General features: G+C 43.6%; 2 protein-coding genes across 2 annotated transcripts; one reads left to right on the top strand and one right to left on the bottom strand.

The window, feature by feature from the left end:
- Positions 1 to 3362: 3362 nt before the first annotated feature.
- Positions 3363 to 4100, top strand: LOC120951104 (probable 39S ribosomal protein L49, mitochondrial). Its single transcript, XM_040369635.2, has 2 exons — positions 3363 to 3494; positions 3560 to 4100. Exons 1-2 carry the CDS (start codon positions 3402 to 3404, stop codon positions 4025 to 4027), a joined length of 561 nt encoding a protein of 186 aa, XP_040225569.2. The 5' UTR covers positions 3363 to 3401; the 3' UTR covers positions 4028 to 4100.
- A 42-nt stretch (positions 4101 to 4142) lies between these two features.
- LOC120951103 (breast cancer metastasis-suppressor 1-like protein) lies at positions 4143 to 5368 on the bottom strand. Its single transcript, XM_040369634.2, has 3 exons — positions 5037 to 5368; positions 4713 to 4957; positions 4143 to 4648 (listed from the first exon to the last, which is right to left on the bottom strand). Exons 1-3 carry the CDS (start codon positions 5233 to 5235, stop codon positions 4382 to 4384), a joined length of 711 nt encoding a protein of 236 aa, XP_040225568.1. The 5' UTR covers positions 5236 to 5368; the 3' UTR covers positions 4143 to 4381.
- Between the last annotated feature and the right edge of the window lie 6972 nt (positions 5369 to 12340).

The raw sequence follows: 12340 nt of genomic DNA, 5'->3' as shown, positions 1-12340 counted from the left end.
TAGTTAAATCGGTTGACTCAGCACCAGTATGAAGTACATATAAATGAAAGAAAAAGGAAAACAAGGGAAATGAGGACTCTATAGCAACCAGCTATAGCTAATGACTCATAGGACTCTGACATCAAATGTGAAACATATTGTTATCAACAGAACACAAGCCTAGCTCTACGCATATTAGAGCTAGGCTTAAGAGCTTAGGCTCAAGAGCTTAGTGGGACGTGAGTTTATTTACTATAAGAAACAATGATAAGTTCATCGAAGCAAAACAGCGCAGTGGCTTCTTTTACGCCTTTGCTTTTGTTAATAAATGTCTTCCATATCTTTATCAATAATATATTTTCTTTCCCAGTCTGTGCACTCTTGAAGTGCATCCCAAAGTCTATGTAAAGATTGGATTGCAATTTCCAAAAGTGATCCTAGGCGTCCTGTTTGATAAGCTGCTTGCATGCCAGTTAGGATATCGTAGCAACATCCATCCAGGAATGATCCATTCCTTCCTGCCGGATGTGTAAGGAGGTCCATAGCATTCGATGGAAATGTTGAGCTTTGGAGATGAGATATTCATTTATATGAATATCTATATTTGAGATGCTGCTAGCACTTAGGAATAAATCATAGTCTAGCAAGCATTCCGCTGGCCCAGAATGTGGTCATCGTAGCAGCAAGTATTGCTGTAAGAAATTGGCTTTTGGCCTATTAGCCCCATTCGCCACTTTCACTCTTCTTTTTATATTTTTCTCACTACATTGTCCGACTACCTCCAGGGAAAAAGTAGCCTTAAATTGACTTGTAATGTATTCTTTATAATTTATTTAGAAAGAAAGGACCGTAGAGGATTTTCTTTGTTAGTTGTTTAAATCTTGTTGTTTGTCTCCTTAAATCAATTTTTAAAAAAGGACCTAATCATACTTAGTCAAGGTGAGAAAGGATCCACTTGAAACATTGAGTAAACGGATCTGAACAACATTGCACTTTGCCTGACAGTCCCCAACAAAGAAGGTCGGCGCTATCGACACATATTATTAATGTGAGTGGTATGCTAATATATTCTAACTGTATATCAAACCAACCATAAAAAAACACACACACACTGGAAAATAGATACGTATCGCATTTCTATTTACTTTAACCGTTTGTTTTCCCGGGGTTTTTTTGCCCAATGATTGTTATACACACAGAGGTTGGAGCCCTTCAATCTCTCTTTCTCTCTCTCTCTCTCTCTATCTGTGCGTATCGTTTTCCTGAAGAAACAGTGCAAGGATCAGGTTACCGACGAGGTTCATGAGGGGAGTGAAAGCATTTGACTGCAACGCAATTAAGTGACGCAGTCGTAAAAATTGTCATTTTTTTGCTGTTCGTTTGTAGACGGATAATGCATTCGTTTGAAGAAGAAAAAGAAAACTCTTATAAATGTGCTTAGGCGTTGTTTGTGCTTTCGATGATGGAGAAATTGGAAATGCTAATTGGGCAACAGAAAGGTCACCGAGCAGGGCGGCTAGCTTTACAAAATGGAGCTGGCATTATGTATAGCATTTCCCAGAAATAGGAAGGTTTCTCGCTTGCTCAACTCTTCGCCCCGATAGCAAAGGAGCAAAGCTTTTACCAAACCATCTTACTCCTACTTTATGTTTAATTGAATAAAAAGGAGAATATTTGCCCTTAATTTTGACTCCATTGCACAAAGAACCATACCGTCAGTGCGATGCGGAAGCGCTGCGTCAGCATTATCGATTCGTTTTGTTTGAACTTTTGATTGTCGCAGGTAAACATTGTGAAGCTTTATGTACGAGCCGATTGCAAAGCGGTGGAGCGGGGGCTCTATTTACTGATAAGGCAGACAGCTCAAAGTCTTAATTAGATAAGCGTGATTGCAGAAAAACGATGGCACACCATCATTGCCGTCAAAACGCCTATTGATTTCAATTACACTGCGACCTAATATGTTCGTGCTCCATTAGGGAACGCGTCGGCACGTCCGGTTTCCGGGGACACCGTCGCACACTGATCCTCGGCCACTGGGGCTTGCTTATTAATGATGAAGATAATAAACTCAACTGATACATAAAGGGATTTGGATCATCGTCGTGACAGGGACACCTCAGCATGTTGTACAGCACGTTCCTACGCCGTTTGGTCTATGTGTGCGACGTGCATGCGACGATTCACGATAAAAATCGATACGACCACCTCGTTGGCCCCCGTTGGTGTCCGTTTGGTGAAGCTTTCGCATGCCATGGCTGGTGTGTGTGTGTGTGTGTGTGTGCTTGGAAACCGGAACGCTGGAAAATGGACAACGATGGGGACCTTGCCAATAGGCCAGCCATGTACATTATGTACAGCATGGTATTTTAGGCCGTTTCCGATGTCCTTGAAATGGTTTCGTGCTGCAGAGAGGTCTGTCTTTTTGGGAAGGAATTCGCTTTTGCATGCACTTCTAGCGTTCGGAAAGGCCGGCAAAAGCTCAATTTAGTTTGGGCTTTTTTATGGCCGTTGTTCATCCGTTCCATCTTAAAACGGGAAAAAGTACATAACGGTTATCATCTTCACTTTACCATCCGGCTAATCGGAATGAAGACACAATTGAGACACGGACAGGAACCGGAACAGGCGTACGGGAGGCACAAAAGAAAGAAAAGAAAAACTTTCCATCTCAAACTTTCCACCCCAAGTATGTGGCCGTAGAAACGATGAAGAAACATGTTCGTACTTTGGCTGGTTCTGGTTGAGATGAAAAAAAAACTGAAGATCATCCTCAACATTCACGTTGATGGTTAGCATCAAGTCTAGTGGAAAGATAAATTGCTGACTGGCAAATGTCGTCCTCATTGTTCAATTGATAAGCTTCTTTTATTACGTGTCTGTGTGGTGTTTTATAGCATTTGGAGGGAGTAAGATGCAATCGTTAATAGAAAGCTGAACTAATCAACATCAAACAATTCGGAATTAAAGAGCTAATTTGACAAGATTATTTTAATCAAATATGTCATATTGCGTGAAGAATTCTTTTATGCAATCGTTAGAGGGTTTTGTTAACTGGAAAGGATTGTGTTGGCTTATACTAAGGGAAAATTATTCTAGCCCCTTGGAAAGGTGAATAATAAGCGATTTGGAGGTGTTTTAATTTATGTGAACGTTTACACATTAAAATATAACCTTTACATTGTTTAATAATTGATCAACTGTAAAATACATCTTTTAAACGCCCTTTTTATATTTAATCTCCAACAAACCGACATTGATTTTGCTCCCCGACTGTCGCACAACAGCACAACTGTCATTTTAAAATGCAAACGTCACGTTGTCGGAAAAGGCGAACCGTTTTCATTCCGACGCGAACACGCAACCTCGACAGTGGCGCTTGTCAGTGTGCGACGCGAACAAACACGTTTGTTTTCGTAATCATGGCGCTTCGCATGGTGTGCAGCAAAACATTCAGCTTAAATCGAATCATTTCCCTGCATTCTATTAACCACCACCTCCCGAAACCCGTACAGGTACGTGCAGATATTACAGTACTCACCAGTAATACAATGTATTCAACTCCTTCTATTCCTCTTAGAATGTAACAGCAGCCTCCGTACGATGGTCTTCCTTCCGCTCGTCCGAACCGGTCGGTGATTTGGCCCAGTATCCCGAGGTGGAGGTCGTACGGAACCCGCCCGAGTGGAAGTATGTCGAGCGGCTGCTTGCGCCCCGCACCGTGCCCAAGCCGACGGCGAAGGACGCGTACCCGTCGGGCTGGAAACCGGCCAACCCCCAGCCCGGCCTGAAGTATGTGGTGCAGCGGACGAAAAATCACATGCTACCGGTGTACTTGCGCCGGTCGTTCCGGGGCCAGCGGCGAATAACGGCCGTCCGGCACGTGGAGGGCGACATATGGCTGCTGGAGGCGGAGCTGCGCTACCACATCGAGCGCCAGCTGAACCGGCCGATTATTACGCGCGTGAACGAGATGAGCGGACAGATCGAGCTGAAGGGCGACCATGTCGCGTTCGTGGAAAAGTTCCTGCTCGAGAAGGGAATGTGAAGAGGGGGTTCGGTCTGTCGGCGGGCAAATGGTGTTAAATAAAGCGTGCATTTTAGTGACTAATTAGCTTAAACGCGATGCTTCGGATGGATGAGACAGGAAACCGGATTTCGGGTCGATTTTTCATATTAATTTTAATACAAGGTAAAAAAGAAATTCATGATTGATCGCGCTATCCTTTCCACGATGTACACACCTTAAGTCTTTTAGCTGGATTGCTTATTGCAGAAAATACGCTCGCAGACCGTACCGATACGGGAAAGATACGCCGTTCAAAACTTTACCGCCTACGCCCTATACACACACACACACTCTCTCTCTCTACTCCGTTTGGAATACTTACTATGATAAATATCAGGTAGCGGCCGCCGTCGATCGTTTCAGTGCTTTTCGAATCGCCGTCCAGTCGTCGAGAATTTCCTCCTCCCGCAGCATGTACACAATGTACGGGCCGGACACGGTTACCGCCTTCTTGCGGCCCGGGCCGCGCACCTTCGCCGTGCGGGTGCTGGTGCCCCAGTCCGCCCAGGAAATGTCCACATTGTGCCGATCCTCCTCCAGGCGGCGCACCTTCTCCATCAGCTCGTCGCTGATCGCGTCTATGGCGAGGTTTTTCTCACTCTGCACAGGAAAAGAGCATTGTTGATGGGAGGAATGGGCGCGCTTTGTTGTCGTTCAATCTTACCTCAAAGTGTTGGTAGCAGGCCTGCAGTTCACCCTCGTACTTGTTCTTCACGTTATTCACGCGGTACTTCTTCATCACTTCCGCGACCTCCTTCCGGCTGTCCATGTTGGTTTGCAGCTGCTGCAGCGGCACAAAGTAGTCCTGCAACCGGCCGCCCCGGATCTGCTGCAGCTTGTGGTCCACCTGCACCATCCGCTCCTTGTACAGCTGCTCCTTCAGGATGGCAAACTGTTTCTCCAGGCTTGCTGCAAAGGTGGCAAAGGTGGCAAGAGGTCGTCCGATTATTGCAATTGATCCACTTTCCCGCCCCTGCCGCACACTTACTCAGATTGTCCTGGCAGTTGGTGCGCCTTCGTTCGCACTCCCCCTCGGACATTTCCGACGAATCGTCCGAATCGGGCTCATCCGCTTCCTCCGCGCTGGAATCGTGGTCCTGCCCCTGGCTCGATCCGGACCGTTCCGACTCGGCCCCGGACAGATCGCCGTCCCCGTCGCTGTCTCCATCGGTTTTTACAGGCGGCATGGCGTCGAACGGGCCCCGGGCGGAAACGTTCACAGCGTAGAGTTTCGTTCACCTTTTTGGATGTTTTCCGTTTGCAGCAGCAGCGCTTTGTTTACGCTCTGGCTTGCTTTTGCGATGGCGTCACTTTGACAGCCAGTGTGGCCAGATTATTTTGGCGGTTTTCGGTAGGCGCATCAAAATTTTATCGGTAGTTTTCGGTAGGTTAAAACTCGAAACTTAGGGCTTGGTACTTGTTTCGACGCAGCGTATCGCAACGCATTGCGTGACGCATGCTGGTATCTGTTCGCTGCGTTCTGCATGGATATGTCAACACATTTTACCAAGGAAAACATCTACAAACAGCAATAATACCTCTTATTTATAGGTTCTGATGTGATTATAATGTTAAATTACAACTGTAAAATCATTTCCAGTTCTGCTCAAAACAGTGCAAAGCATGTTTTCGCTTTATTATTGCACATTGATACTGACCCGCACACACCTGTTTTGCAGCAATTACGAAATTACTTTCTCTACATTTATTTTGTTTTGTTAATAAAATTATTTAGTAGTCCAATTACACGTCCAATTGCGCTCGAAACAATTTAACGTGAAAAAATATCGATTTTCACCCGATATGATTGAACCATTTTGACAGACGCATCACGACGTGCGTCGAAATAGAAATTTTTCTACTTTGACGCTGCGTCGTGCGTCGTTAACGCATGCGTCTGTCAAATCCCATACATTTTGGCAAAATCGCAACGCATTGCGTCGGAACAAGTACCGCTCTCTTAACTCGAGTTGAAAGAAGTGAAAGCGAAAGAAGTGTTAAGCGTGATGGGGGGGGGGGGGGGGCACTAATGCGCAAAATTAAAGTTCCATTTCAAAAGAATATGCATCCTTTACTAAGGATATGGATTAGATTTGGTTCAGCGGTTACACAAATGAAGGTCTTTCTGAAGTGTTGATCTGAAAATGGTACTAGGAATTCTAAACCAAAGAATACCCTACCCGCAAATTTCCGTTAAATGCCTTCTAATCGCCTTGTAATCGCCGGCGAATTGAAGACGATCAGCAGTGCATTTAGCAGTAATTAAATGCTTTTGAAATATGTCAATGAAAAATTTCGCTTTTAATTTGAAATTTGAAATTGCAACTGTCAAAAGAAAACCTTACAAGCGTCTTCAGCACTGCGCTGTTGTAGTGTTCCCAGATATGTGCGTGAGATTCGATAGCACGATTTACGTGTTATGTTCTCTTGCGTTAAGCTCTGAGCTATTTCACTTTATTAAAGATGGTCTGCATTATTCGGTTGTTAAAGACCAACCCGTTGAAAGGTGTTAATATATCAAACTCATTTTGATAACTTTTATTAGATAAGGAGAAATGAGATACATATTTCTCCCATCCTAATAATGAAAGGTGAACATAGTGTAATTATTATGTGTTTTCAAAAGGTATTGTTTAATTTTGCTTCACAAAAATTTTGTTTGTATTAATCATAGCAAGAAAATATTAATCTAAAAAGAAATAAACACAAAAAAGATTATAAAAATCAGGATTTGATCACACGCTTTCTCGATTCAGAATCAAAAGCGTTGTCACTGCTCTATTTGGCAGTTACATCAGTGAGGGTGCAAAACCAGTATATAAACAAGCTAAGATGGTGGCAAGCTATCTGTTCTCGTTGAATCAAAAAGTTGAAAGATTTCGAAGAGAACCCGTTACAGCCGTGAAAGTTTCGGTTGAAATCTTTATTCGCCTTCTAAGGCGACTATCGCCTTAAATGCCTTCTGAATGCCTTCAAAGCCGTTTAATGCTGGTAGGGTAACTAAGATGCTCATTCTTTTTTCTCAGTAGTGGCAAGTTCTTTTTCTTGGGGCTCCACGCGACCGCTTAGGGCCACTGCAGTGCTCCATTGGATACGATTTTATCGTACGTGTTGTAATTTGATTTTCGCTGGATTATTTAGATTGATTTGATTGTTTGGCTGAGTTTCATCGTTCAATGATTACAAAAAAATGAGATTTTTTCCTTCAAACCCAAATATATATATACATCGGTATTTCTGGTCACTTTGCCCACAGGGCAAGGCGAGCTTTTGGCGGCCACCGTCGCAAAACCGTCGCAAAACGTCAAAACCGGCGTCGCATGTACTGCAAACCGACGTCGCCAGCGAGCGAAACTCGCAACGATTTCGAGGCGCTGGCGACGGTCGTTTTTGACGTTTTGCGACGGTTATTGACCTTTCGAGTGAGCTTTTGCCCTGCGGTCCAATGTGACCAGATTATATTGGCAGATTTCGGCAGGAGCACTGTTGAGAACGCAACCATTTAACCGTCTTGTGTACGACCAAAAAACTTTACGTAATCGTACAACCGCCTACACGGGTAGGCCATACAATTTGTATGGAAGAATGATGTTTTTTGTGATTAAAAGAGTATGGCTGGTATCATTTAATCCGTTCGTAGCGGGAACGTACGGCACTCACATGAAATTCTAGGGATGGCAACACATTTCTTGCGCCCGGTCCTACAACGCCGCGGTGAATAACTGTAGCAACGATCTAGTACGTTAGGAAAATGAGTGTCGGGACGTACGCCGCCGCTACGAACGGATTCAATAATACCAGCCTATATCTTTTGAATTTGTAGTAAGATTTGAATGAAAACTGTCTTATAGGTTCATAATAATGTTTTATAACATATCGTTGTAAAATTAGAATTTTAAAAATCCTATCAATATTTTTTTTAATCAAAAATGTGCAGTAACTCCAACACCCCAACCGGCCTTGCCGCATGTTTTAAGTGGATGCTTATGTCTTTTTCTTTTCTTTCAAATGTTGTATTACAGTTGTGTACAGTTAAATTTTATTGCATGATGTGTAACAATATTTTGAAATTAACACTGAAATCATCTCTTTTAAAATGATACCAACCACTACAGGCAAACGAAATATAATTGGCTGAAAGTTAACACATACATTCATACTTTTGTCATAGTGTTACTGCCGAATAGGAATGGGTGTTTTGGAGTGCACCAATGGCACCCACGGCTCCAGAGCCAGATCTACACCAACAGCTCCAGAGCCGGATCCGCACCAACAGAGCCGGCGATGAATCAACGGCTCCGGACCAACGGCTCTGGACTAACGTTTCAATAGTTTTATGTTTAGAACTTTTGTACTTAAATATTTTATTACACTCATACAACATACAAAATAAATAAGATACACAATACACAATACACTTTAAAATAACAAGTGTGGTGGCCGCCCACCAGCCGCACCGAGCACCCCTGCCGACAGCTCCTGCTCGATCGGCTCGCAAACACACTCTAATTGTGCGCTCGGCACACACTAAGCCTTGCGCTGCTTAGTGTGTGCGACAGTGTGCGTGATACACTGTCGTTCCCCTGGACGTTGACCGGTGGCAGCGCAACTGCCACGGCAAGTCCAGGGGTCGGCACGGATGCCCACAACAAACAGAGACGGCATTGTATGATAGCGTATAAAACGAATCTATCATCTCGCAAGTGTAGAATATAACACCCGATGTGATTGTGTGATTGTTGAACAATGTTCAAAACTTATCGATTTTTTTATAGATTCCTTTCAACATTATTTACTCAGCTAATTATGGATATTCCTGTTTTAAAAAATATTTAAAATTATTGTTTTGGTGCAATCTGTAAAAACCGGCTCCGGAGCCGTGAACGTGGAGTAGTTGGTGCGGAGCCGGCTCCGGAGCAGCTGGAGCGGAGTCAGCTTCGGAGCCGTGGGTGCAGAGCCGGCTCCGTTGGATTGGAGTGGAGGAGGTTCCGAAGTTGTCTGGAGCCGGTCGGAGCCAGTTTTTAACAAAACAGATTTTTGTGTTTCGGACTGGTGCACAATTGAGGATACTAAAGGACACACGCGGCTCTTCTGTATCAATCGCTATATTCTAATATAAATAATATACAGTAGAACGTCGATTATCCGGGGGCGGATTAACCGGCGAGCGGCTTACCCGGTGCTAGCACCAATCGAACACGACATCGAACATCAAAAATGTATGGGATTTGACATGTTTGTCTTGTTTGTTTGTTTGTGTCTGACAGTGCACCGACATATATTATATGGGTTTGTTCGTGTCGGATGTCGTGTTCGATTGCTGCTAGAGCGTCGCCTTAACCGTGCGCATAAATGTGACAGCTGTTCAAACGTACAGTGAACATTTGCTACGATAGTCAAGTGGGCAAAAAGTTTTTTGTGCAGCTCTGTAGTGTCTAGTGGTGTTTTCGAAATTTATTTTTGTTCATGAACAGTTGTTCATGAACAACAACCTATAGTTATTGATTAAAATAATATTCTACTAACGATTTATCGATTGATTCAAGGTGAATTAATCATAAAACTAGTGGATTATTTAATTTTTATATGAATTTGACATTTCTTAGACCATTATCCGCGCAAATCGATTAACCGGCAAACGCCCGGTCCCGAGCTGCCCGGATAATCGACGTTCCACTATATATGCTACAAGACTGTTGTGTGTGTCGGGTCGCAGCCTATGATCGAGTGCGAACCCTCGGTAGCCCGATCGCTCCCGAAGCCCTTAACGGCCATTCGGACGTCGGATGCTGTCAGTTCCACGACAGCATCGAGTCGCGGTTACACTGCACTGTTTCTGTACACAACACAGATGAGTATATTTTATTGATCGTCAACATATATGTTTATACAACAAGCAAAACAATTGAAAAATGTATATAACTTTTGAAAGAAACGTAAGTAAAACTTAGAAAAAGACTTTTGGCTACCAGAATAAACGGTAGACCATTTTTAGATTTTGAGATTGCCAAGATTTATTTATACTGTGTCGAATGGTTTACAAAAATTGGATGTGTCTTTGAGAAGAGAATAAAGGGAAAAGAGATCGCGTATAGTGTTCGCTGGGTTTTTATAAAAGATGAGGCGGAAGTGTATTGCGCGGCCTCGTGGCTTATGTCACGTTGACGTCTTCGGTTAATCCGTGCGCGGTGTATGTCAGGCTGGAGGTCAGCTCCGAACAGTGGTAGGGCCACACCGTGGTCGCCACAGACTATTCATCCACTTAAAACATGCGGCAAGGCCGGTTGGGGTGTTGGAGTTAGGCTCGTGTCTGTGCTCCATCGGATGCGATTTTATCGGAAGGCCTGTCAAAATTTGATATGAGATTTGACAGATAACGTCGGACGTGCGATTTCGTCGTACGACGGAATCAAAAATTTTTGATTTCATCGGACGTCGCATCCGATTTTATCTGTCAAACTAAATGTGTGGTGTTTTGTAGGAACAATCTCAACTTAATTTTTCATAATCGTTTTATTATTAAAATCATCCCAATAATCGCAATATTATACAAAAAAGCGTTTGACAGCACGTGCGATAAAATCGCATGCGATGGAGCACAGACACGTGCCTTACTGCACATTTTTGATTAAAAAAAATATTGATAGGATTTTTAAAATTCTAATTTTACAACGATATGTTATAAAACATTATTATGAACCTATCTTCTTCTTCTTCTTTGGCTCAACAACCGTTGTCGGTCAAGGCCTGCCTGTACCACTAGTGGGCTTTGGCTTTCAGTGACTAATTGGTTCCCCCCCCCCATAGCAGGATAGTCAGTCCTACGTATGGCGGCACGGTCTATTTGGGGATTGAACCCATGACGGGCATGTTGTTAAGTCGTACGAGTTGACGACTGTACTACGAGACCGGCTCAAATTATGAACCTATAAGACAGTTTTAATTCAAATCTTACAACAAATTCAAAAGATATACTCTTTTAATCACAAAAAACATCATTCTTCCATACAAATTGTACCCAAGCGCCACAGGTTAAGCTTAAACGACTGGAAAATTGAATATCCATAGAAAAAAAAATAAAGCTCCACAGCTTCATTGGTTTGATCAATAGATGGCGTATTACAACTCATCATTATATTGCTATCCTTTTCTTGCAATGTGTTTCGACAAGTTTCATCTTATCATGATCTATATAGCCTTCTAACTTTCTGAGCAAAAATCTATATGAATGGTCGTGTGGTCAGATACGTGGGTATCAACACCAACGACCATTACTCAAATCTCACTTGCTTCAGTGCTGGTGGTTTCCGTTGGAATTTAGTATTTAAACAATCGTATCGCCGTTCTAGTTCTAGCGATGCATAACTTTAATGCGAAACCATACAACAGTACAGAGGAAATGAGAAAGCTCTCCTCCAAGCGATGAAGCTCAACTGGTTGGGGTATCCCACCAACAGAGAGCGCCACCAGCTTTTTTGCTATTTTTAGAATGCATGAGTCGTTTGCCGTCTGCTAAACGAAGTCTTTCTATATTCCGTTTAGGTAGAGAACTTGAGTCGTTTAGAAGCCGTTTAGTGGTCGTTTAGTGGATTTATGGCACTTGGGTATGGCCTACCCGTGTAGGCGGTTGTACGATTACGTAAAGTTTTTTGGTCGTACACAAGACGGTTAAATGGTTGCGTTCTCAACAGTGCTCCTGCCGAAATCTGCCAATATAATCTGGTCACATTGGACCGCAGGGCAAAAGCTCGCTCGAAAGGTCAACAACCGTCGCAAAACGTCAAAAACGACCGTCGCCAGCGCCTCGAAATCGTTGCGAGTTTCGCTCGCTGGCGACGTCGGTTTGCAGTACATTCGACGCCGGTTTTGACGTTTTGCGACGGTTTTGCGACGGTGGCCGCCAAAAAGCTCGCCTGACCTGCGGACCAGTGTGGCCAGATTATATTGGCAGATTTCGGCAGGAGCACTGTTCAGAACGCAACAATTTAAATTTAATCAATTATTTTAATGATTATCCTACTAGCAAAGAGAATGAAAAAGTGTGCGACTTTCAGACGAGGGGCATGTAGAAGCAGGGGGAGACGGTTGGAAATACACGGAATTACGCAGAGCCGCGAGCGTGTTTTGGTTTCCACACAGTTTTTGCACTCACACAATTACACATGTGTGAATGTGTGCGTTCACTTTCAGCCTGCGCGCTCAGTTTGGTTTTCTCCTAGCGGCATGGTGGTATCGGTGTCTCGCTCGCACTAGTGCAGCTTGTTCGGGAAGAAACGGAAAGGAAGGGGTATG

This window comes from Anopheles coluzzii, chromosome 2, assembly GCF_943734685.1.
Source record: "Anopheles coluzzii chromosome 2, AcolN3, whole genome shotgun sequence".
Taxonomy (NCBI): domain Eukaryota; kingdom Metazoa; phylum Arthropoda; class Insecta; order Diptera; family Culicidae; genus Anopheles; species Anopheles coluzzii.
The sequence above is the reverse complement of the archived record's forward strand: the minus strand, read 5'-3'. Positions and strand labels throughout refer to the sequence as shown.

Coding starts and splice junctions, on each gene's coding strand:
- LOC120951104 (XM_040369635.2), top strand. CDS start 3,402: ATGGCGCTTCGCATGGTGTGCAGCAAAACATTCAGCTTAAATCGAATC. Junction 3,495..3,559: donor ACCTCCCGAAACCCGTACAG/GTACGTGCAGAT, acceptor TATTCCTCTTAG/AATGTAACAGCAGCCTCCGT.
- LOC120951103 (XM_040369634.2), bottom strand. CDS start 5,235: ATGCCGCCTGTAAAAACCGATGGAGACAGCGACGGGGACGGCGATCTG. Junction 4,958..5,036: donor CAACTGCCAGGACAATCTGA/GTAAGTGTGCGG, acceptor CCACCTTTGCAG/CAAGCCTGGAGAAACAGTTT. Junction 4,649..4,712: donor CCTGCTACCAACACTTTGAG/GTAAGATTGAAC, acceptor TTTCCTGTGCAG/AGTGAGAAAAACCTCGCCAT.